Source organism: Oncorhynchus nerka, linkage group LG12 (assembly GCF_034236695.1).
Source record: "Oncorhynchus nerka isolate Pitt River linkage group LG12, Oner_Uvic_2.0, whole genome shotgun sequence".
Lineage (NCBI taxonomy): Eukaryota > Metazoa > Chordata > Actinopteri > Salmoniformes > Salmonidae > Oncorhynchus > Oncorhynchus nerka.
The window spans coordinates 89,279,860-89,306,077 of NC_088407.1; the positions used below are offsets into that span (position 1 = coordinate 89,279,860).

Here is a 26,218-nt window from a genome sequence, read left to right on the forward strand (position 1 = left end):
GTTCATTTACAAAATGTAAAAGGACAACGCTTTTGTACAAGATTTTTACAGACTATTAAAATGATTTTGTATTTAAAAAAACAGTGTTTATTTTGTGTTTCTCTTGTTCAACTGAACTGATGCCGCTGCCGCCGCCCATCTCATTCTTGATATAAAACATGCAGACAGAACAAGAGGTGATATAAAGATTAGCCAGAGATGTAAATGTATTTAACTGAACACGATGGTAGAAAAAAATATTACAAGATGATGTTTACAATACTGTTTTACTGCATCGAATGAGGTTTCTCAGTACTCTCATCTGTGTGAGGCGAGTTGGGCCTCTGGGGCTTGACACTAAGAAATTGATTTGTGATGGCTTGGTGAGTAAACCTACATTCCATAGACGGAGTTGGTGTTTGGGGACCCGAGCCTGGAGGAGTAGAACACACAAACCCCTCGTTGTTTCTAAAGCATCTTGGCGTCTGAGAAACACCACAAAACTCACAAGATGAACCCCAAGATGGCTTGTGATGCCCCCGAGCTGCAGGGGAGGGGTGGAATCAGCCATGACTAAGCATTTTTAGTGTCAGCTATATATATATATATATATATATATATATATATATATATATATATATATATATATATATATATATAAGAAAGACCCACGGGTTCCTTCTGTAGGGTTATCAAACGATCAACAATGGATGGATGGTCGTTGATCAGCTTCATTATCGCAATTCTTAAAAATCAATAAAAAGATTCATCGTTTGAAGAAATTAACAAGTCTCTCACTTAAAGAATTGTCCATGACAACACTCCAATCCATCCACTCTGAATAATCAAAACCAGCCTCACAAGTAGACAAATCTGATCTTTTATTTTACAATATTAGGGAAACAGAACAGCTTCTATGGGGTTACATCTGGACAAATGTAAATAAAAGAAAAAGCTGCTGGTTTCTTTTAAGTTAAACACTTCTCAATTTAAACAAAAACACAATTGTCGTCATGCTCAAGAACATGAAAATCTCTGCTTTGCAAACAGGTTAGCCGCGCCGTACGCGTCAACAGGTTAGCACGCGTCAACAGGTTAGCACGCGTCAACAGGTTAGCCGCGCCGTACGCGTCAACAGGTTAGCACGCGTCAACAGGTTAGCACGCGTCAACAGGTTAGCCGCGCCGTACGCGTCAACAGGTTAGCACGCGTCAACAGGTTAGCACGCGTCAACAGGTTAGCACGCGCCAACAGGTTAGCCGCGCCAACAGGTTAGCACGCGTCAACAGGTTAGCCGCGCCGTACGCGCCAACAGGTTAGCCACGCCGTACGCGTCAACAGGTTAGCACGCGTCAACAGGTTAGCCGCGCCAACAGGTTAGCACGCGTCAACAGGTTAGCCGCGCCGTACGCGTCAACAGGTTAGCACGCGTCAACAGGTTAGCACGCGTCAACAGGTTAGCCGCGCCGTACGCGTCAACAGGTCAACAGGTTAGCACGCGTCAACAGGTTAGCACGCGTCAACAGGTTAGCACGCGCCAACAGGTTAGCACGCGCCAACAGGTTAGCACGCGCCAACAGGTTAGCCGCGCCGTACGCGCCAACAGGTTAGCCGCGCCGTACGCGTCAACAGGTTAGCCGCGCCGTACGCGTCAACAGGTTAGCACGCGTCAACAGGTTAGCACGCGTCAACAGGTTAGCACGCGTCAACAGGTTAGCACGCGTCAACAGGTTAGCACGCGTCAACAGGTTAGCACGCGTCGTACAAGAAGGCCATCATTCTTTACTAACCAATGAAGCTAGTCACTCTCAGGCTACCAATACATACAGGCTGGTCCTTATCTCAATGTGAAATGATGAGGGGGGGAAAGGAGGTTGGACTGGAACTGTTGTAGAGGAAGGAAGATGTGTCCTGATTTTAGTCTCTTCTAATGAGGGGAAGAGTCACACTAAAACATGTGACACGAGGTGTCCTGATTAGAGAGAGAGAGCGAGAGAACACATCCATGACCAACATAAAGTAGTGCACCATGTAGAGAATAGGGTGCAATTTGGGATGCAGCCAAACAGACAGTACGGGAGGAAGTGATGTCACGTCGCCAAGCGTTCTACATTGTCCTACTGAACCTGAGAGTGGCTGTGACTGATATGGAACCTTAAATCACTATAAAAAAAATGCACTGCCTTATGGGTCCCCGTTCAAAAGTAGTGTAATTTGTGACGCATCCAAATGGCTGGTGGTCATATCATAATGTCATAATCTGTTGAAGATAAACAACAAAATGGGAACGTCAAATCGTGTCGTTGAATTAAAGTCACCTTTGCAAAGCAAACCGTTGACTTCCGCACATACACAAACGCATAGGAATTATCATTAGGGCTGAAAACCTGCAGGGGAAAATTATAATTTATATTTCATGAGAATTAAGAGCAGGTTTCAGCGTAGTCTTAAAATACATGATTTTCTGAAATTGGTGAAAATCACATTTCACATTTTTATATATTGATATACATAGGGCTGGTTTACTGGCCCCAGATTAAATCTAGTCCTGGAGAGAATCTCCATTTAAATGGATTTTTAAGACCAGGACTAGTCAATCTGTCTGGGAAACCAAACCACAGTGTTGGTTAAAAAGTGTCCATATGCAATATAATTTCATTATGAATCCTGCAGCATGGATGGTGTTCTTGATACAGACTTCCTTTACCCGTCAGTACCAAGGCAGTCTTGTCCATCTCTTCAGGCTCCAGCTAGGTCGTACCTGTCAGAACCAAGGCAGCCTGTCCATCTCCTCGGGCTCCAAGCTAGGCCGTACCTGTCAGAACCAAGGCAGTCTGTCCATCTCCTCGGGCTCCAGCTAGGTCGTACCTGTCAGAACCAAGGCAGTCTGTCCATCTCCTCGGGCTCCATCTAGGTCGTACCTGTCAGAACCAAGGCAGTCTGTCCATCTCCTCGGGCTCCAGCTATCTGAAATGGCTCTAGACACTACACGGTGCACCCCTGCGGGCCCTGGTCTAAAGTACTGCCCTTTATAAAGAATAGGGGTACCATTTCAGCCAATGGTCTCTGCTAGTCTCTGGCTCTAGTTCATCGGAGGGCCTGTAGGGGACGGTTTGAGTTCAAGCGAGGTCCATAAGTCTATAGGTCTGACTCAACATGTATGTCACCATATAGGAACAGGGTGACAGACTGCCTCGTCCCAGGCGGAGGTGAGACTACCACCAGACACCGTAGGTCGGTCAGTCAGCTCTCTGGGCTCCAGTGTGGATAATGTAGCTTCTGTTTTAACTACTGACAATACGGTGAACCAGAGAAGAGAAGAGAGAAGCTGATGGATAAATAGAGAGAGAGAGAGATATGGAGCCTGGCTACCAATCCATTAGACTCCTTGTCATGCCAAACTGCCTGGGCCCTTTTCAGGTTAAAAACGTAGACTGTAGTTCAGTTGAGTTGGATGGGGAGATCCTCGCCGTATTTGCGTAGGAACTTGCTGTGGTTGTGGTTGACGGACCACAGAGGAGGGAGGTAGCGCGGCGTCATGGTAGACAGGAAGTGCTGCCTCCAGTGGCGTTCTAGACCCATTAACCCCTTCAGACCCTGCTTGGCATGCGCTTGCACGACCTTCAGCCCGTGGGGAACGTAGCTCTCATTGAAGATCCTGGGAGGGGTGAAGGGAGGGAGGGGGGACAGGGAGGGGGACAGGGAGGGGTGAAGGGAGGGAGGGGGACAGGGAGGGGGTGAAGGGAGGGGGGACAGGGAGCGGTGAAGGGAGGGGGACAGGGAGCGGTGAAGGGAGGGGGAGGAGCAGGGAGGGGTGAAGGGAGGGAGGGGGCAGGGAGGGGTGAATGGGAGGGGGACAGGGAGGGGGCAGGGAGCGGTGAAGGGAGGGGGAGGAGCAGGGAGGGGTGAAGGGAGGGGGAGCAGGGAGCGGTGAAGGGAGGGGGGGGACAGGGAGGGGTGAAGAAAGGACTACACATTTTAATTTTTTTTATAAACAATCAACAAAAAAATAATAGTTTGTAATAGATGCCACAGACCGATATCCAACATGACAGTACATTTAGAGTATGTGCATGTGATCCCTGTGGGAATTGAACCCACAACATCGGCATTGATAGTTCCTCAACAACCTCTCCCTCCCTCGGTCTCCCCGTGTCTCCAGGCCAGCAGCACTCTGCAGGGTGTGGTGATATCTACCTCCAGTCTAACCCCTCCCCTCCCTCTCGGTCTCACCGTGTCTCCAGGCCTGTAGCCCTCTGCAGGGTGTGGTGATATCTACCTCCAGTCTAACCCCCTCCCCTCCCCCCCTCCCTCTCGGTCTCACCGTGTCTCCAGGCCAGCAGCACTCTGCAGGGTGTCTGTCGTCAGCTCCCCGTCGAGGTCGTTGAAGAAACTCCTGATGACTTCCTGCAGCTCGTCTCTGCGGGGCCCAGGGAGCCCCTCCCCGGCAGTCAGGAGGGCACGGGCGGCAGAACGAACCCTCCTGCGGTCAGAGTCCTCCAGGAGCCGCACGCCCTCCTCACAACCCTGGGGGGGTAGAAATTAATCCATACAGTTGAGTAGAGCAAAACCACCCCCCGGCTCCTACCCCCTCCCCCAAAACCACCACCCCGCCCCATAACCCCTAAAAACCACCACCCGTCCCATAACTCCCCCAAAACCACCACCCCGCCAAAAAAACACCACCCTGCCCCTAACCCCAAAACCACCACCCTGCACCCTGCCCCTAACCCCCAAAACCCCCATCCTGCCCCCCCCCTCCCTAACCCCACCTCCCTGCTCCTACCTGGGGGGCAGCGTGTTCATCAGCCAGCTGCTGCTTCAGGAAGCCATCGTGGACATTGGAGGCCGCGTGACAGGAAGTGCACAGCAGCAAGATGTCATGGGAGTTGTGGTCTTTCATCTCCGTGGGAAAGTGACGTCTGTACTCATGGGGAACGATGTTCTTCCTGTAGGGGTAAGAAGAGGGGGGGATCATTAATAACAGGGGTGTATTCATAAGTGCACACACTGTAGCAAAGTTTTTGGCAATAAAAACAATGTTGATTAAAAAAAAGCTAATGTTTAGGTTAGTGCCACACACAGGTTCTCCTCACTTGATATAAGAGTCGTTCGTGCCACCAACCACACAGGTTCTCCTCACCTGATATACGAGTCGTTCGTGCCACCAACCACACAGGTTCTCCTCACCTGATATACGAGTCGTTCTTGCCACCAACCACACAGGTTCTCCTCACCTGATATACGAGTCGTTCTTACCACACAGGTTCTCCTCACCTGATATAAGAGTAGTTCTTACCACACATGTTCTCCTCACCTGATATAAGAGTAGTTCTTACCACACAGGTTCTCCTCACCTGATATAAGAGTCGTTCTTGCCACACACCACACACAGGTTCTCCTCACCTGATATAAGAGTCGTTCTTGCCACACACCAACCACACAGGTTCTCCTCACCTGATATAAGAGTCGTTCTTGCCACACACCAACCACACAGGTTCTCCTCACCTGATATAAGAGTCGTTCTTGCCACACACCACACACAGGTTCTCCTTGGCAGTCAGGTAGTAGTCCTGCTGGGAGTCTGGACGTCCCGAAGGCTCAAACAGCAGACGCACAATGAATGGATCCTCACTCTGCAGCACTAGAGGAGGAGGAGGAGAGGAGGAGAGTAGAGATGGGAGAGAGAAACTAATTTAGTGTCAACTTCAAAATTCAAGTGAACTGGGGTTTTGTAAGAAGTACATTTTTAAACCACATTTAACAGTATGAATCCAACTACTATAGTAAAGAATTCCAATTAACTGTTCATTCATATGAGAATACTTGGTGAGTTTAGGGCCTGGCAGTGTTGTATACCTGGCAGTGCTTAGGGCCTGGCAGTGCTTAGGGCCTGGCAGTGCTTAGGGCCTGGCAGTGCTTAGGGCCTGGCAGTGCTTAGGGCCTGGCAGTGCTTAGGGCCTGGCAGTGCTTAGGGCCTGGCAGTGCTTAGGGCCTGGCAGTGCTTAGGGCCTGGCAGTGTTGTATGTACCTCCTATTCCTTTATCCAGGTACCACTTGGCCTTCTTCTTGTCGCAGGTACAGAGGGGTTGTCCATCCGGGGCATGGAGGAAACAGTTGTCATAGAGAGGGGACTTCCTGTAAACAGTGACAGGGAATCCTGGTCAGTCACTACACTGGATACAGAGCTGCCCTAACGTGGTGAGAAAAAGGTCAACGGACAAGCAAAACCTGCAACTGCTGCCCAGGGGTAGGTTGTACCAGTTGGGTCCTAAAATTACACTTGTTTCACCACCGTAGCCCTCCTATGAGCTACGACTGGGCCTCGATTCTACACCTAGAAGGGAACAGGTATATGGCGTTTACATCAGATCACCTTTATAGCATGATACCCATAGAAAATAGCAGGAAGAATGGCTGAGTCATCCAACATGTTGGGGTGTTTATGTAGTGGATGTGAAACTTAGTTAGAAGTTTACACTCTACACTAACCACTAGGCTACCCTGCCTCCTCTACACTCTAACCACTAGGCTACCCTGCCTCCCCTACACTAACCACTAGGCTACCCTGCCACCTCTACACTCTAACCACTAGGCTACCCTGCCACCTCTACACTCTAACCACTAGGCTACCCTGCCACCTCTACACTCTAACCACTAGGCTACCCTGCCACCTCTACACTCTAACCACTAGGCTACCCTGCCACCTCTACACTCTAACCACTAGGCTACCCTGCCACCTCTACACTCTAACCACTAGGCTACCCTGCCACCTCTACACTCTAACCACTAGGCCACCCTGCCACCTCTACACTCTAACCACTAGGCTACCCTGCCACCTCTACACTCTAACCACTAGGCCACCCTGCCGCCTCTACACTCTAACCACTAGGCTACCCTGCCGCCTCTACACTCTAACCACTAGGCTACCCTGCCTCCTCTACACTCTAACCACTAGGCTACCCTGCCGCCTCTACACTCTAACCACTAGGCTACCCTGCCGCCTCTACACTCTAACCACTAGGCTACCCTGCCGCCTCTACACTCTAACCACTACTCTAATTGCATATTAAACACAAGGCCACAACAGACTATAGTTATAGGCTATTTATTAAATCAGCTCCAGGTAAGCTACACAAGTGGTATCATTTGATACATTAAATATATATTGAAATAACGATATGACCGGAGTCATTGCAAATTAATTTGTGCCACCTATGCCACCTGAATGGAGCTGGCAAAAGGCCTGTAAAACTTCAGTTTATTATTATTGTAACCTGCATATAAATGAATAGGCTTCTTAAAATGGCGGGCAGACGTGTCACTCGCCACACTCAATATCACTTTCATTGTGGACTTTTCCCCATACCAGAAGCAGGTGAGGGAGTTCCACAACTTCAATTTGCGAAGTGTCCACTGACTGGCTCAGCACTCCAGACCCAAGAACGGAGCTTGCGTAAAACCCTTTCGCTTGATACACAGTTTAAATCCAGTTTAAATCCACCTCCGAGCTAATGCGCTCCAGAGTGCCTAGAGTCGTTTTCCTGTGCCTTGTCGCCTCGCCGCCTATTCGTTTTCCTCCACCATCAGTCTCAACATTACACCCAGTCCCTCTCCACATTACACCCAGTCCCTCTCCACATTACACCCAGTCCCTCTCCACATTACACCCAGTCCCTCTCCTCCATCAGTCTCCAATTTACACCCAGTTCCTCTCCTCCATCAGTCTCCACATTACACCCAGTCCCTCTCCTCCATCAGTCTCAACATTACACCCAGTCCCTCTCCACATTACACCCAGTCCCTCTCCTCCATCAGTCTCCAATTTACACCCAGTTCCTCTCCTCCATCAGTCTCCACATTACACCCAGTCCCTCTCCTCCATCAGTCTCAACATTACACCCAGTCCCTCTCCACATTACACCCAGTCCCTCTCCTCCATCAGTCTCCACATTACACCCAGTCCCTCTCCACATTACACCCAGTCCCTCTCCACATTACACCCAGTCCCTCTCCACCATGCTACAGCACCAGTCTCAACATTACACCCAGTCCCTCTCCTCCACCAGTCTCCACATTACACCCAGTCCCTCTCCAGCATCAGTCTCCACATTACACCCAGTCCCTCTCCACCATCAGTCTCCACATTACACCCAGTCCCTCTCCACCATCAGTCTCCACATTACACCCAGTCCCTCTCCACCATCAGTCTCCACATTATACCCAGTCCCTCTCCACATTACACCCAGTCCCTCTCCACATTACACCCAGTCCCTCTCCTCCATCAGTCTCCAATTTACACCCAGTTCCTCTCCTCCATCAGTCTCCACATTACACCCAGTCCCTCTCCTCCATCAGTCTCCACATTACACCCAGTCCCTCTCCACCATCAGTCTCCACATTACACCCAGTCCATTACACCCAGTCTCCACCCACAGCATCAGTCTACATTACACCCAGTCCCTCTCCACCATGCTACAGCACCAGTCTCAACATTACACAGTCCCTCTCCTCCACCACCCAGTCCCTCTCCAGCATCAGTCTCCACATTACACCCAGTCCCTCTCCACCATCAGTCTCCACATTACACCCAGTCCTCTCCACCATCAGTCTCCACATTACACCCAGTCCTCTCCACATTACACCCAGTCCCTCTCCACCATCAGTCTCCACATTACACCCAGTCCACCCCAGTCTCACACATTACACCCAGTCCCTCTCCACATTACACCCAGTCCCTCTCCTCCATCAGTCTCCAATTTACACCCAGTTCCTCTCCTCCATCAGTCTCCACATTACACCCAGTCCTCTCCTCCATCAGTCTCAACATTACACCCAGTCCACCATCAGTCTCCACATTACACCCAGTCCTCTCCACCATCAGTCTCCACATTACACCCAGTCCTCTCCACATTACACCCAGTCCCTCTCCATTACACCCAGTCCCTCTCCTCCCATCAGTCTCCACATTACACCCAGTCCCTCCATCAGTCTCCATCATTACACCCAGTCCATCTCCTCCATCAGTCTCAACATTACACCCAGTCCCTCTCCACCATGCTACAGCACCAGTCTCAACATTACACCCAGTCCCTCTCCACATTACACCCAGTCCCTCTCCTCCATCAGTCTCCAATTTACACCCAGTTCCTCTCCTCCATCAGTCTCCACATTACACCCAGTCCCTCTCCTCCATCAGTCTCCACATTACACCCAGTCCCTCTCCTCCATCAGTCTCCAATTTACACCCAGTTCCTCTCCTCCATCAGTCTCCACATTACACCCAGTCCCTCTCCTCCATCAGTCTCCACATTACACCCAGTCCCTCTCCACCATCAGTCTCCACATTACACCCAGTCCCTCTCCACCATCAGTCTCCACATTACACCCAGTCCCTCTCCACATTACACCCAGTCCCTCTCCACATTACACCCAGTCCCTCTCCCCCATCAGTCTCCACATTACACCCAGTCCCTCTCCACATTACACCCAGTCCCTCTCCACATTACACCCAGTCCCTCTCCACCATGCTACAGCACCAGTCTCAACATTACACCCAGTCCCTCTCCTCCACCAGTCTCCACATTACACCCAGTCCCTCTCCACCATCAGTCTCCACATTACACCCAGTCCCTCTCCACCATCAGTCTCCACATTACACCCAGTCCCTCTCCACCATCAGTCTCCACATTACACCCAGTCCCTCTCCACCATCAGTCTCCACATTACACCCAGTCCCTCTCCACATTACACCCAGTCCCTCTCCACCATCAGTCTCCACATTACACCCAGTCCCTCTCCACCATCAGTCTCCACATTATACCCAGTCCCTCTCCACATTACACCCAGTCCCTCTCCACATTACACCCAGTCCCTCTCCTCCATCAGTCTCCAATTTACACCCAGTTCCTCTCCTCCATCAGTCTCCACATTACACCCAGTCCCTCTCCTCCATCAGTCTCCACATTACACCCAGTCCCTCTCCACCATCAGTCTCCACATTACACCCAGTCCCTCTCCACCATCAGTCTCCACATTACACCCAGTCCCTCTCCACATTACACCCAGTCCCTCTCCACATTACACCCAGTCCCTCTCCTCCATCAGTCTCCAATTTACACCCAGTTCCTCTCCTCCATCAGTCTCCACATTACACCCAGTCCCTCTCCTCCATCAGTCTCAACATTACACCCAGTCCCTCTCCACATTACACCCAGTCCATCTCCTCCATCAGTCTCAACATTACACCCAGTCCATCTCCTCCATCAGTCTCCACATTACACCCAGTCCCTCTCCACCATGCTACAGCACCAGTCTCAACATTACACCCAGTCCCTCTCCACCATCAGTCTCAACATTACACCCAGTCCCTCTCCACCATGCTACAGCACCAGTCTCAACATTACACCCAGTCCCTCTCCACCATCAGTCTCCACATTACACCCAGTCCCTCTCCACCATGCTACAGCACCAGTCTCAACATTACACCCAGTCCCTCTCCACCATCAGTCTCAACATTACACCCAGTCCCTCTCCACCATGCTACAGCACCAGTCTCAACATTACACCCAGTCCCTCTCCCCCATCAGTCTCCACATTACACCCAGTCCCTCTCCACATTACACCCAGTCCCTCTCCACCATGCTACAGCACCAGTCTCAACATTACACCCAGTCCCTCTCCTCCACCAGTCTCCACATTACACCCAGTCCCTCTCCAGCATCAGTCTCCACATTACACCCAGTCCCTCTCCACCATGCTACAGCACCAGTCTCCACATTACACCCAGTCCCTCTCCACATTACACCCAGTCCCTCTCCACCATGCTACAGCACCAGTCTCCACATTACACCCAGTCCCTCTCCTCCATCAGTCTCCACATTACACCCAGTCCCTCTCCACCATCAGTCTCCACATTACACCCAGTCCCTCTCCACCATCAGTCTCCACATTACACCCAGTCCCTCTCCACCATCAGTCTCCACATTACACCCAGTCCCTCTCCACCATCAGTCTCCACATTACACCCAGTCCCTCTCCACCATCAGTCTCCACATTACACCCAGTCCCTCTCCCCCATCAGTCTCCACATTACACCCAGTCCCTCTCCTCCATCAGTCTCCACATTACACCCAGTCCCTCTCCACATTACACCCAGTCCCTCTCCACATTACACCCAGTCCCTCTCCACCATCAGTCTCCACATTACACCCAGTCCCTCTCCACCATCAGTCTCCACATTACACCATGTCCCTCTCCACCATCAGTCTCCACATTACACCCAGTCCCTCTCCACATTACACCCAGTCCCTCTCCACATTACACCCAGTCCCTCTCCACATTACACCCAGTCCCTCTCCACCATCAGTCTCCACATTACACCCAGTCCCTCTCCCCCATCAGTCTCCACATGACACCCAGTCCCTCTCCACATTACACCCAGTCCCTCTCCACCATCAGTCTCCACATGACACCCAGTCCCTCTCCACATTACACCCAGTCCCTCTCCACCATCAGTCTCCACATTACACCCAGTCCCTCTCCACATTACACCCAGTCCCTCTCCACCATCAGTCTCCACATTACACCCAGTCCCTCTCCACATTACACCCAGTCCCTCTCCACCATCAGTCTCCACATTACACCCAGTCCCTCTCCACCATCAGTCTCCACATTACACCCAGTCCCTCTCCACATTACACCCAGTCCCTCCACATTACACCCAGTCCCTCTCCACATTACACCCAGTCCTCTCCACCATCAGTCTCCACATTACACCCAGTCCCTCTCACATTACACCCAGTCCTCTCCACCATCAGTCTCCACATTACACCCAGTCCCTCTCCACATTACACCCAGTCCCTCTCCACCATCAGTCTCCACATTACACCCAGTCCCTCTCCACATTACACCCAGTCCCTCTCCACCATCAGTCTCCACATTACACCCAGTCCCTCTCCACATTACACCCAGTCCCTCTCCACATTACACCCAGTCCCTCTCCACATTACACCCAGTCCCTCTCCACATTACACCCAGTCCCTCTCCCCCATCAGTCTCACTCAGCAACAGACTGCCTCACTACCTAATCCTTTGCAGATCACAGTGTGATTTTTTTTTTTTAAATAGTAAAAATAAAACACACTCGCCGCCACGATTCGATTTTAAAAACCAGCCCCCCCCAAAAAAAACACAACCAATACAGTTTCACCTGCTAAAAGAAAACCTCAGACATGGCAACCCGGTTGAGGCCTAGCAACGGTCGCCGCATAGCAACTATCATTATGACGCGTCGTCACATCTCCAGAATGTGCTTTGCTTACGCGTCTCGTCTTATTTTTGGTTGGTGCAAAAGATGTGAGGTTCTGAACGAAGTCGACCTAAGATCAACTTCGTTTTTGTTGTTGTTTGAACACACAACTGGTGCAACCGGGCCCCAGATTTTCAACACTCATGTTTTACACAACAGGTTTATAAAATAGGACAATTCATCTTTACTATGAATGGTAACAGAAAATAACAAATTAAGAAAAATATCTGCAACACCTGTACAGACTAGCCCACCCCCTACCAGAGTAGACCCCCCACCCCTACCCACCTGCCAGAGTAGCCCACCCCCTACCAGAGTAGACCCCCTCCTACCCACCTGCCAGAGTAGCCCCCTCCTGCCAGAGTAGACCCCCTCCTACCCACCTGTACAAAGTAGCCCCCCCACCCCCCCTCCTACCCACCTGGCAGAGTAGCCCCCTCCTACCCACCTGTACAGACTAGCCCACCCCCTCCTACCAGAGTAGCCCCCTCCTACCCACCTGCCAGAGTAGCCCCCCTCCTACCCACCTGCCAGAGTAGCCCCCACCCCTACCAGAGTAGCCCCCTCCTACCAGAGTAGACCCCCCATCCTACCCACCTGCCAGAGTAGCCCCCTCCTACCCACCTGCCAGGTAGCCCCCCTACTAACCTGGCAGAGTAGACCCCCCTCATACTAACCTGGCAGAGTAGACCCCCTCCTACCCACCTGGCAGAGTAGCCCCCCACCCCACCCCCTGGCAGAGTAGCCCCCCCACCCCCTCCTACCCACCTGGCAGAGTAGCCCCCCACCCCACCCCTACCCACCTGGCAGAGTAGCCCCCACCCCACCCCCTGGCAGAGTAGCCCCCCACCCCCCACCCCTACCCACCTGGCAGAGTAGCCCCCCACCCCCTACCCACCTGGCAGAGTAGCCCCCCACCCCCCTCCTACCCACCTGGCAGAGTAGCCCCCCACCCCCTCCTACCCACCTGGCAGTGTAGCCCCCCCACCCCCTCCTACCCACCTGGCAGAGTAGCCCCCCCACCCCCTCCTACCCACCTGGCAGAGTAGCCCCCCACCCCCTCCTACCCACCTGGCAGAGTAGCCCCCCACCCCCTCCTACCCACCTGGCAGAGTAGCCCCCCCACCCCCTCCTACCCACCTGGCAGAGTAGCCCCCCACCCCCTCCTACCCACCTGGCAGAGTAGCCCACCCCGAGCGATTTTCTCTTGTTGTTCTTCCTGGGGTCTGGAACTTGCTGGTCCCCAGACTCTGGGCTTTCAAAAACAGACTGCTGGAGCTTCCTACTCCGCCTCCTCCTCTCTCGATCCACGCTTTTCCCTCCATCCTCGCACTCTCCTCCACCCCACCCCCTGAAGGGTGTGTCCACCACGCCCTGGCAGCAATTGGCCAGCTGGGAGTAGCCACTCCCAGTGTCAAGTGAGGGCGTGGTGTCTGAGTGGAGTCCGAGCAGGCGGAAGAAGAGGGCGATGGATACCTGTGCGTCCCGGGCTGCGTAGGTCATCTGAAGGTCAGGGGGGAGAGAGAGGGAGGGGTTGGGGCGTTAATGAGAAGATAATAATCTCTGCATGTCTGAGGGGATCAGTGTGAGGAAACAAAAGGCACAGAATGGATAATATTGATCACATCAATGAGAAGTTATTTGAAAATGCAGGTTGATTTGGAGATCAGTCCAACTGCAAAGCTGATCTTCAACATGGACAGTAACAACGTGTCACATCCTGTTTAGACTAACACCAGTAGTGTAGACGTTCTAACGACGTGTCACATCCTGTTTAGACTAACACCAGTAGTGTAGACGTTCTAACGACGTGTCACATCCTGTTTAGACTAACACCAGTAGTGTAGACGTTCTAACAACGTGTCACATCCTGTTTAGACTAACACCAGTAGTGTAGACGTTCTAACAACGTGTCACATCCTGTTTAGACTAACACCAGTAGTGTAGACGTTCTAACAACGTGTCACATCCTGTTTAGACTAACACCAGTAGTGTAGACGTTCTAACAACGTGTCACATCCTGTTTAGACTAACACCAGTAGTGTAGACGTTCTAACAACGTGTCACATCCTGTATAAACTAACACCAGTAGTGTAGACGTTCTAACGACGTGTCACATCCTGTATAAACTAACACCAGTAGTGTAGACGTTCTAACGACGTGTCACATCCTGTATAAACTAACACCAGTAGTGTAGACGTTCTAACAACGTGTCACATCCTGTATAAACTAACACCAGTAGTGTAGACGTTCTAACAACGTGTCACATCCTGTATAAACTAACACCAGTAGTGTGGACGTTCTAACAACGTGTCACATCCTGTATAAACTAACACCAGTAGTGTAGATGTTCTAACAACGTGTCACATCCTGTTTAGACTAACACCAGTAGTGTAGACGTTCTAACGACGTGTCACATCCTGTATAAACTAACACCAGTAGTGTAGACGTTCTAACAACGTGTCACATCCTGTATAAACTAACACCAGTAGTTTTGCGTACCTGTTGTAGGGTCAGCGGGTCAGCCTCCCAGTCACTACAGCGCAGCTCCAAGGATTTCTCCAGAGAGACGTTGAGCAGGTCAGCTGCCAGAGACTTCAGACTCAGACCGTTATTCAACACCACCTTCCTGCACAGAAACACATACAGACTAGGAAAACGCACGACTCAAACACCATCATGAAGTTCGCTGACGACACGGTGGTCAGCCTTTTCACCGGCGACGATGAGACCGCGAATAGGGAGGTCAGAGACCTGGCAGGACAACAACCTCTATCTCAAGATTAGTAAGACCAACGAGCTGATCGTGGACTACAGGAAACGGGGGGGGGGGGAAAGAGCACACCGCCAGCCACAGGGTTCAGTAAAGCAGGTCGAGAACATCAAGTTTCATCTGGGTGAAAATCAGTCAAGACTTCAAACTTCTCGTGTTCATTGCACGCAGAGTCAGGGTATATGCAACAGTTTGGGCCGCCTGGCTCGTTGCGAACTAATTTGCCAGAATTATGACATAACATTGAAGGTTGTGCAGGAATATTTAGACTTATGGATGGCACCCGTTACAGAACGGTTCCGTATTTCACTGAAAGAATAAATGTTCTGTTTTCGAGATGATAGTTTCCGGATTCGACCATATTAATGACCTAAAGCTTGTATTTCTTTGTGTTATGTTATAATTAAGTCTATGATTTGATTGAGCAGTCTGACTGAGCAGTGGTAGGCAGCAGCAGGCTCGTAAGCATTCATTCAAACAGCAATTTTGTGCGTTTTGCCAGCAGCTCTTCGCTGTGCTTCAAGCATTGCGTTGTTTATGACTTCAAGCCTATCACCTCCCGAGATGAGGCTGGTGTAACCGATTTGAAATGGCTAGCTAGTTAGCAGGGTGCGCGCTCTGCATGGGTAACGGTGCTTCGAGGGTGGATGTTGTCGATGTGTTCCTGGTTCGAGCCCAGGTAGGGGCGAGGAGAGGGACGGAAGCTATACTGTTACACTGGCAATACTAACGTGCCTATAAGAACATCCAATAGTCAAAGGTATATGAAATACAAATGGTATAGAGAGAAATAGTCCTATAATATCTACAACCTAAAACTTCTTACCTGGGAATATTGAAGAATCCTGTTAAAAGGAACCACCAGCTTTCATATGTTCTCATGTTCTGAGCAAGGAACTGAAACGTTAGCTTTCTTACATGGCACATATTGCACTTTTACTTTCTTCTCCAACACTTTGTTTTTGCATTATTTAAACCAAATTGAACATGTTTCATTATTTATTTGAGGCTAAATTGATTTCATTGATGTATTACATTAAGTTAAAAGTGTTCATTCAGTATTGTTGTAATTGTCATTAATACAACAACAAAAAATATATTTAATAAAACCAGCCGATTAAATCGGTATCGGATTTTTTTGGTCCTCCAATAAATCGGTTTCGAAAAAGTATAAATCGGTCGACGTCTAATCCTTACGTTAGTTAGATATTTCTGCATTTCATTTTCAATAAATTAGAAGAAAAAAAATGTGGGCCTCCCGAGTGGCGCAGTCGTCAAAGTGCATCACTCCGGCATCAAAGGGAGGGTTTGGCCAGCTGGGTTGTCCTTGTCCCAGCATGCTCTAGTGACTCCTTGTGGCGGGTGCACGCCAACGTCGGTCACCAGTTGGACGGCGTTTCCTCCGACACATTGGTGCGGGTTGGCTTCCGGGGAAAAAGCGAGCAGTTTGTCACGAAGCAGTGCGACTTGGCAGGCTCGTGTTTCGGAGGACGCGGCTCTCGACCATCGCCTCTCCCCAGTCCGTACGGGAGTTGCAGCGATGGGACAAGACTGTAACTACCAATTGAATATCACAAAAAAAAAAGGGTAAAAAGTTTAAAACATGTTTCACTTTGTCATTATGGGGTAATTATGTAAATGGGGTTAAATATATTTAATCACCCATTTTGAATTCAGGCTGTAACAAAATGTGGAATAAGTCTGAAGGCTCTCATACAGTTCCTCCAGAAAGTATTCAAACCCCTTGACTTTTTCTACATGTTGTTACCTTACAGCCTTATTCTAAAATGGATTAAAATGTTTTCCTCAATCTACACACAATAGCCCATAATGACATCACAATAGCCCATAATGACATCACAATAGCCCATAATGACATCACAATAGCCCATAATGACATCACAATAGCCCATAATGACAAAGTGAAAATAGGTTAAGAATTTTTTGCAAATGTATTAAATTCAACAGAAATACCTTATTTCCATAAGTACTCAGAACCTTTGAAATTGAACTCAGGTGCATCCTGTTTCTATTGATTATCCTTGAGATGTTTCTACAACTTGAAGTCCAAATGTGTGGTTAATTCAATTGATTGGACATGATTTGGAAAGGCACACCTGTCTACATAAGGTCCCACAGTTGACAGTGCATGTCAGAGCAAAAACCAAGCCATGAGGTCAAAGGAATGGTCTATAGAGCTCAGAGACAGGATTGTGTCGAGGCACAGATCTAGGGAGAAAAGGGCCTTGGTAAGGGAGGTGACCAAGAACCCAAAGGTCACGCTGACAGAGCTCCTCAGTGGAGATGGGAGAACCTTCCAGAAGGACAACAATCTCTGCAGCACTCCACCAATCAGGCCATTATGATAGACAGAAGCCACTCCTCAATGAAAAGGTACATGACAGCCCGCTTGGAGTTTGCCAAAAGGCACCTAAAGGACTCTGGCCATGAGAAACAATATTCTGTGATCTGATGAAACCAAGATGGAACTCCTTTTGGTCTGAATGCGAAGCATCACGCCTGGAAGAAACCTGGCACCATCCCTACGGTGAAGCATGGTGGAACTGGGAGACTAGTCAGGATCGAGGAAAAGATGAACGGAGCACAGAGAGATCCTTGATGAAAATGTGCTCCAGAGCGCTCAGGACCTCAGACTGGGGTGAAGGTTCACCTTCCAACAGGACAATGACCCTAAGCACACAGCCAAGACAACACAGGAGTGGCTTTGGGACAAGTCTCTGAATGTCCTTGAGTGGCCCAGCCAGAGCCCAGACTTGAACCTGATCGAACATCTCTGGAGACCCGAAAATAGCTGTTCAGCGACGCTCCTCATCCAACCTGACACGAGCTTGAGAGGATCTGCAGAGAAGAATGGGAGAAACTCCCCAAATACTAGTGTGCCAAGCTTGTAGCATCAAACCCAAGAAGACTTGATGCTGTAATCACTGCAAAAGGTGCTATAACAAAGTACTGAGTAAAGGGTCTGAATACTTGTGATATTTCAGTTTAATACATTTGCAAAAACCTGTTTTTGGGGTATGGGGTATTGTGTGTAGATTGAGGGGAAAATAAACTATTGAATCAATTTTAGAATAAGGCTGTAACGTAACAAAATGTAGGAAAAGTCAAGGGGTCTGAATACTTGCTGCTACTCTGTTTATCATCTATCAAGACGCCCTGTCTCCTTCCCCCTATACATATCTACCTCCATCACTCCAGTATCCCTGTCTCCTTCCCCCTATACATATCTACCTCCATCACTCCAGTATCCCTGTCTCCTTCCCCCTATACATATCTACCTCCATCACTCCAGTATCCCAGTCCCCCTATACATATCTACCTCCATCACTCCAGTATCCCAGTCCCCCTATACATATCTACCTCCATCACTCCAGTATCCCAGTCCCCCTGTCATATCCTCCATCACTCCAGTATCCCAGTCCCCCTATACATATCTACCTCCATCACTCCAGTATCCCTGTCTCCTTCCCCTATACATATCTACCTCCATCACTCCAGTATCCCTGTCTCCTTCCCCTATACATATCTACCTCCATCACTCCAGTATCCCTGTCTCCTTCCCCTATACATATCTACCTCCATCACTCCAGTATCCCTGTCTCCTTCCCCTATACATATCTACCTCCATCACTCCAGTATCCCTGTCTCCTTCCCCTATACATATCTACCTCCATCACTCCAGTATCCCTGTCTCCTTCCCCCTATACATATCTACCTCCATCACTCCAGTATCCCTGTCTCCTTCCCCTATACATATCTACCTCCATCACTCCAGTATCCCTGTCTCCTTCCCCTATACATATCTACCTCCATCACTCCAGTATCCCTGTCTCCTTCCCTATACATATCTACCTCCATCACTCCAGTATCCCTGTCTCCTTCCCCTATACATATCTACCTCCATCACTCCAGTATCCCTGTCTCCTTCCCCTATACATATCTACCTCCATCACTCCAGTATCCCTGTCTCCTTCCCCTATACATATCTACCTCCATCACTCCAGTATCCCTGTCTCCTTCCCCCTATACATATCTACCTCCATCACTCCAGTATCCCTGTCTCCTTCCCCTATACATATCTACCTCCATCACTCCAGTATCCCTGTCTCCTTCCCCCTATACATATCTACCTCCATCACTCCAGTATCCCAGTCCCCCTATACATATCTACCTCCATCACTCCAGTATCCCAGTCCCCCTATACATATCTACCTCCATCACTCCAGTATCCCAGTCCCCCTATACATATCTACCTCCATCACTCCAGTATCCCAGTCCCCCTATACATATCTACCTCCATCACTCCAGTATCCCTGTCTCCTTCCCCCTATACATATCTACCTCCATCACTCCAGTATCCCTGTCTCCTTCCCCCTATACATATCTACCTCCATCACTCCAGTATCCCTGTCTCCTTCCCCTATACATATCTACCTCCATCACTCCAGTATCCCTGTCTCCTTCCCCTATACATATCTACCTCCATCACTCCAGTATCCCTGTCTCCTTCCCCTATACATATCTACCTCCATCACTCCAGTATCCCTGTCTCCTTCCCCTATACATATCTACCTCCATCACTCCAGTATCCCTGTCTCCTTCCCCCTATACATATCTACCTCCATCACTCCAGTATCCCTGTCTCCTTCCCCCTATACATATCTACCTCCATCACTCCAGTATCCCTGTCTCCTTCCCCCTATACATATCTACCTCCATCACTCCAGTATCCCTGTCTCCTTCCCCCTATACATATCTACCTCCATCACTCCAGTATCCCTGTCTCCTTCCCCCTATACATATCTACCTCCATCACTCCAGTATCCCAGTCCCCCTATACATATCTACCTCCATCACTCCAGTATCCCTGTACATTGTTAATATGGAACCGACCCTGTATAAAGCTTCTTACTTTCTTTTTCCTGTGTGTTTTTGTTCTCCCTTTATGCTACATTGATATCGACTACTGCATTGTTGGGGTTTAGAGTTGAGCAAGAAAGGCATTTCACAGTACTTGTGCACGTGACATTAAAACTTGAAGACGCTTTTCTCAGACAACCAGTGACAAACAGTCCGTGACAGTAGGACACGACAGGAAATGATCAACTATAAAAAAAGAAAAACACAGCATTACGTACTGCATGTGCCAATCAGACAGACAGAACAACTAGTATGGTACCTTTGTCGTAGTGCAAGGTATCTTAAGTCCACAGTACATCTCAACGCCAGGCCATAGTCTCGTGTCAGACGCTTCCCGTCCTCATAGCAGCCTACACCCACCTTCAGGATGAGAGGGTCGCTGAGGACCTATATAAAAAAAAAATACATAACATAAATACACGCCATCAAAAAAACATTTACAACAGTGAGTAGGGAAGTCTATACAGATATATACACTACATGGTCAAAAGTATGTGGACACCTTCTCATCGAATATCTCATTCCAGAATCATGGGCATTAATATGGAGATGGTCCCCCCCTTTTGCTGGCATAACAGCCTCCACTCTTCTGGGAAGGATTTCCACTAGATGTTGAACATTGCTGCTATAACAGCCTCCACTCTTCTGGGAAGGCTTTCCACTAGATGGTGGAACATTGCTGCTATAACAGCCTCCACTCTTCTGGGAAGGCTTTCCACTAGATGTTGGAACATTGCTGCTATAACAGCCTCCACTCTTCTGGGAAGGCTTTCCACTAGATGTTGGAACATTGCTGGTATAACAGCCTCCACTCTTCTGGGAAGGCTTTCCACTAGATGTTGGAACATTGCTGCTATAAACAGCCTCCACTCTTCTGGGAAGGCTTTCCACTAGATGTTGGAACATTGCTGCTATAACAGCCTCCACTCTTCTGGGAAGGCTTTCCACTAGATGTTGGAACATTGCTGCTATAACAGCCTCCACTCTTCTGGGAAGGCTTTCCACTAGATGTTGCTGCGGGGACTTGCTTCCATTAATCCACAAGAGCATTAGTGAGGTCGGGCACTAATGTTGGGCAATTAGGCCTGGCTTTCAGTTGGCATTCCAATTCATCCCAAAGGTATGCAATGGGGTTAAGGTCAGGGCTCTGTGCAGGCCAGTCAAGTTATTCCACACCGATCTCAACAAACCATTTCTGTATTGACCTCGCTTTGTACAAGAGGGCATTGTCATGCTGAAACAGGAAAGGGCCTTCCCTGAACTGATGCCACAAAGTTTGAAGCACAGAATCATCTAGAATGTCATTGTATGCTGTAGTGTTAAGATCCCTCTTCACCCGAACAATTTTTTTTTAAACAGCCCCAGACCCTTATTCCTCCTCCACCAAACTTTACAGTTGGCAGTATGCATTCCGGGAAGGTAACGTTCTCCTGGCATCCGCCAAACCCAGATTAGACTTCCAGATGAAGCGTGATTCATCACTCCAGAGAACGCGTTTCCACTGTTCCAGAGTCCAATGGTGGTGAGCTTTACACCACTCCAGCCGACGCTTGGCATTGCGCATGGTGAGCTTAGGCTTGTGTGGGGCTGCTCAGCCACGGAAACCCATTTCATGATGCACCTGACGAACAGTTCTTGTGCTGACGTTGCTTCCAGAGGCAGTTTGAAACTCTGCAGTGAGTGTTGTAACCGAGGACAGACGGTTTGTACGTGCTTCAGAGTTGCCGTTCTGTGAGCAGAAATCTGACAAACCGACCTGTTGGAAAGGTGGCATCCTATGCCGGTGCCATGTTGAAAGTCACTGAGCTCTTCAGTAAGGGCCATTCTACTGCCAATGTTTGTCTGTGGAGATTGCATGGCTTTGTGCTCCATTTTATACACCTGTCAGCAACAGGTGGCTGCAACTAGCCAAAAACCACACATTTTAAGACCGTGTGTGATATATGTTTCTACAATATCGCAGTTTAATTTTTGCGTTAGTTGGCTGTACCAAAACGACAACGTTTTTCCTTAATAGCTGGTTCTCCATCTTTTTAAATAGCTAATTAGTTTTCAGCACTTTTATTTCCATGATGGATCAAAACTGGTTCTCTCATGTCTCTGTCTTGTCCCTCTGCAGCAGACATAGTGAGCAATACGTTCGGACTCTCGAGAGGTCCCGCCACAGCGCACCGAGAGGTCCCCTAGCGTGACCGCCACAGCGCACCGAGAGGTCCCCTAGCGTGACCGCCACAGCGCACCGAGAGGTCCCCTAGCGTGACCGCCACAGCGCACCGAGAGGTCCCCTAGCGTGACCGCCACAGCGCACCGAGAGGTCCCTCAGTATTGAGATATTTTATAGTGAGGTCATATCGTGAGGTCCCCTGGCAATTCCCAGCCCTAATAGTGAGTGCATTCATTTTCATATTGGTGGCCCCATCCAACCTACTATACTGGCATTTTAAAACACCATTCTGAGCTACAGAGGACCACATACGAGCCTACCTCTTTCAGGGTAAGTGGCAAGTCCTGCTGGCCAGCACGGAACGGCTGCAGCCTCACCAACACACACAGACCAGAGTAGGAAGCCATCTGGAGTAAAGAGACCGTTGAAGTCTTATCCTTCACTGACACCTGGGGACAGAGGGAGGGAGGAGGGGGGAAGAACAGAGAGGGGGGAGAACAGAGAGAGGGGGAGAACCGAGAGAGGGGGGAGATGGAAGAGAACAGAGAGGGGGGGAGATGGAAGAGAACAGAGAGGGGGAGGGAGGAACCGAGGGGGGACCGAGAGAGGGGGGAAGAACCGAGAGAGAGGGGGCCCGAGATGGAAGAGGGGCAGGGACAGCAAGGGGGAGAGAGAGGAGGGAGAGAGATGCAGTCAGAGATAAGATCAAATAAACAGAGTACAAATGGGCTGATATGTTTAAAAACATGCAGAACAAACTTACACCCAGGGTATTAGTTTGACTCTTCACCCATTCACAGTCCAGGCCGAGGACAGGAAAGACTGACAGATCCTTCTGCAGCATGGGCCACAGCTGCTCCCACTCCTTCTCAGAGCTTACCATCACCGGCTGCACCGCCAGGGCCTGGTCAACAGGGGGTAGCACAGCAGGCAGGGGGAGGACCAGACTCTGACCCGGGGATAGCTGGTTCTGCTTAGACTGGATTTGGGACTCCACTGGGTTCTTACAGTCCAGAACCACAGGCTCTGGTTCCACAGGTAAGGGACAAGAGCTGACCCTTACCTGACCTTTCAGACCCTGAGCAGAAAGCTGTTGCTTCTTTGTCCTTATGGCTCTCTGTCGCCATAGCAACAGGCCACCCAAGGTGGCTCCCAACAGGGTAACCACGGCAGCAGTTAGGGCACTTTGTCTAGAAGCCATCTTGGGTTTCAGAGGTGCAGAGTTTATTTGGTTAGGGCTGGTTGGTTGAGAAGTGTTGTAAATGAGCTTAGGTAGGTAGACCTACATCCAAGTTGCAGACCGATTTGAAGTTTGGTCATAGAGACTTTGGGGATATATCGTCAGCATTGGGGCACATCCTTCGTTTGTTGATGTCTTTATCCGTGTGAAGAGGCTATTGGTTAGTAGACTCTGGGCAGACACCGTATCCCCTAGGAGACAATCAGCAGTAACGTTTACATTTACATATAAAGCTGAACCAACACAAACTGTCGACAACACATTGTCCATAGGATGAATCAAAGAATGGCAAAGCAGTAGACTCATAACTTCACTTGTCCAACAATGCCACGTTATAATATATGTTTGCTGCACGTTTGAGTGTCACAGCAGAGCATATGATAACGAAGACAGCATTGCGCAGATTCACTGCTATTGTTTACAAGCGAGGCTAACTAGCTGGTGCTAACGAGGTTGTTTGACATGTATGTTTAGCAGCTAACTCTGATAAGCATAACTAATTGACATCAGGATGTTTGCGACCACTGGACGACTGACGCCGCTAGAAAGATAATGTTCTGAAAATGAGATGAGTCAGTCAATATCGCTAACTAGGTACTATAGTTCGCAAGCAAACACCGGGCTGGCTAGCTAGACAACAGCTAATGCAGCTTCACGTCGAGGCCGAGGAGCTAACGAGCAACAACTAGCCTAACCACGTAGCCTGCTAGGTACCGAAAGTGATGCGCACAATCTAAAATGTAAGTAACAATTCGTTTGTTGTTGATGTTGCGGGGGGGGGGGGGGGGTGTCACTAGCTAGCATGAGTTTTAGTTTTATATATAGCGCACACCTTCCTCAGTTAAGTTTAGCTTAACGTGATAGCTAACGTTAGCTTAATACAATAGCTAGCTAGATTGACTAGCCAACTAGCTACCTAACGTTAGCCTACGTCAGTAACGTTAAACAACGTGAGTGACATTTGCAATTTGTTTCCCGCATGACTTTCTGCGTACTATGCTTATTTCAAGCCTCTTTACCTACCTTGGCATTTCACGTCCACACCACAACCCTGTGCTGTGTCTGCATATGTCCACTGGTTGATTTCTAGGTGTTGACGTTCTGCTTCCGGCTCTATTTATGACGATGGGAGGAGGTTGTCATGGCGCCCCCACGCAGTGTCAGGGAGGTGAGAATTAATACGTCAATTAATTAACCAATTAATTATGATTTATTATCCAATCAAACACAATTTGGAAGGATTTTTTTTTATAAAAAATGCAATTCCCTACAATTTCCGATTGATTTAGTTACAGTATTTGTGATGTTTTGCATGCATATATTTAATAATTAAATCTGTCTTCTGGGGAAAAAAAGCTCCTGTTCAATCTTATGGCGTCTTTACTCCAATATTGCAGTGTAGATGTTACATTTTTACCTGGTAAAGTTGCTGTCTCATTATATGAAAATCACACGGAGTCAGATATAAGATGGTGCTGCAGTGGAGAGTACATACTCCTGATCAATTCTGCTATTTTGTATGTTTTCTTACGCCAAACCTTTTTTATGTACATAAAGTCTCCGCCATCATTTCCTATGACCCGAAAACAGCATCTGGATATCAGAAAAGGGATCACTAACCTCAATTTGTATGAACATTTCTATTTCAACGAAGTCAGCGATTCTGCACGTTCTGCTTAACCCAGACCAGGTCCTAATCACCCGGGACTCAAAAAAAAAAAAAAGCGCCGGTATCCTGACGAGACTCCGTCGGTGAACAAATAGAACAGAGGGCATTGGCGGTCTATTGGCGAAAGTGTAGTCACTGGAGAATAAACTGGAGCGGGGTGAACACTGCCTGTTCACCCCGCTATCATCCAGAAGGCGAGGTCAGTACTGGTGCATCAAAGCTGGGACTGAGAGACTGAAAAACAGCTTCTATCTCAAGGCCATCAGACTGTTAAACAGCCACCACTAACATTGAGTGGCTGCTGCCAACACACTGACACTGACTCAACTCCAGCAACTTCAATAATGGGAATTGATGGGAAATGATGTAAATATATCACTAGCCACTTTAAACAATGCTACCTTATATAATGTTACTTACCCTACATTATTCATCTCATATGCATACGTATATACTGTACTCTATATCATCGACTGCATCCTTATGTAATACATGTATCACTAGACACTTTTACTATGCCACTTTGTTTACATACTCATCTCATATGTATATACTGTACTCGATACCATCTACTGTATCTTGCCTATGCTGCTCTGTACCATCACTCATTCATATATCCTTATGTACATATTCCTTATCCCCTTACACTGTGTATAAGACAGTAGTTTTGGAATTGTTAGTTAGATTACTTGTTGGTTATTACTGCATTGTCGGAACTAGAAGCACAAGCATTTCGCTACACTCGCATTAACATCTGCTAACCATGTGTATGTGACAAATACATTTGAATTTGATTTGATTTGGATGAGCTCCCTTCGAGACTATCCCATTAACGGCACCTGAAAACCTGTAATATTCTATGTATCTCAGAGTCGTGGCTGAACGTGGACGTGGTTAATATACATGTCTCATTGTCCGGAAGGCAGACTTGGGTAAGACAAAGTGAGGATGGGTGTGTCTCTTTGTAAACAACAGCTGGTGTGCGATCTCCAATGTTACGGAAGTCTCAAGTTTTTGCTCGCCTGAGGTAGAGTATCTCATGACCAAACTATTTACCAAGATAGTTTTCATCTATATTTTTCATAGCTGTTTATTTACCACCACAAATGCTGGCACTAAGACCGCACTCAACGAGCTGTATA

General features: G+C 48.8%; 1 protein-coding gene across 1 annotated transcript; it reads right to left on the reverse strand.

Moving 5' to 3' along the window:
- Positions 1-843: 843 nt before the first annotated feature.
- exd2 (exonuclease 3'-5' domain containing 2) lies at positions 844-24,538 on the reverse strand. The gene is made up of 11 exons (XM_065025946.1): positions 24,431-24,538; positions 22,931-23,598; positions 22,488-22,616; positions 20,263-20,390; positions 14,792-14,918; positions 13,464-13,792; positions 6,011-6,117; positions 5,488-5,623; positions 4,766-4,928; positions 4,304-4,506; positions 844-3,637 (listed from the first exon to the last, which is right to left on the reverse strand). Exons 2-11 carry the CDS (start codon positions 23,366-23,368, stop codon positions 3,421-3,423), a joined length of 1,977 nt encoding a protein of 658 aa, XP_064882018.1. The 5' UTR covers positions 23,369-23,598; positions 24,431-24,538; the 3' UTR covers positions 844-3,420.
- Between the last annotated feature and the right edge of the window lie 1,680 nt (positions 24,539-26,218).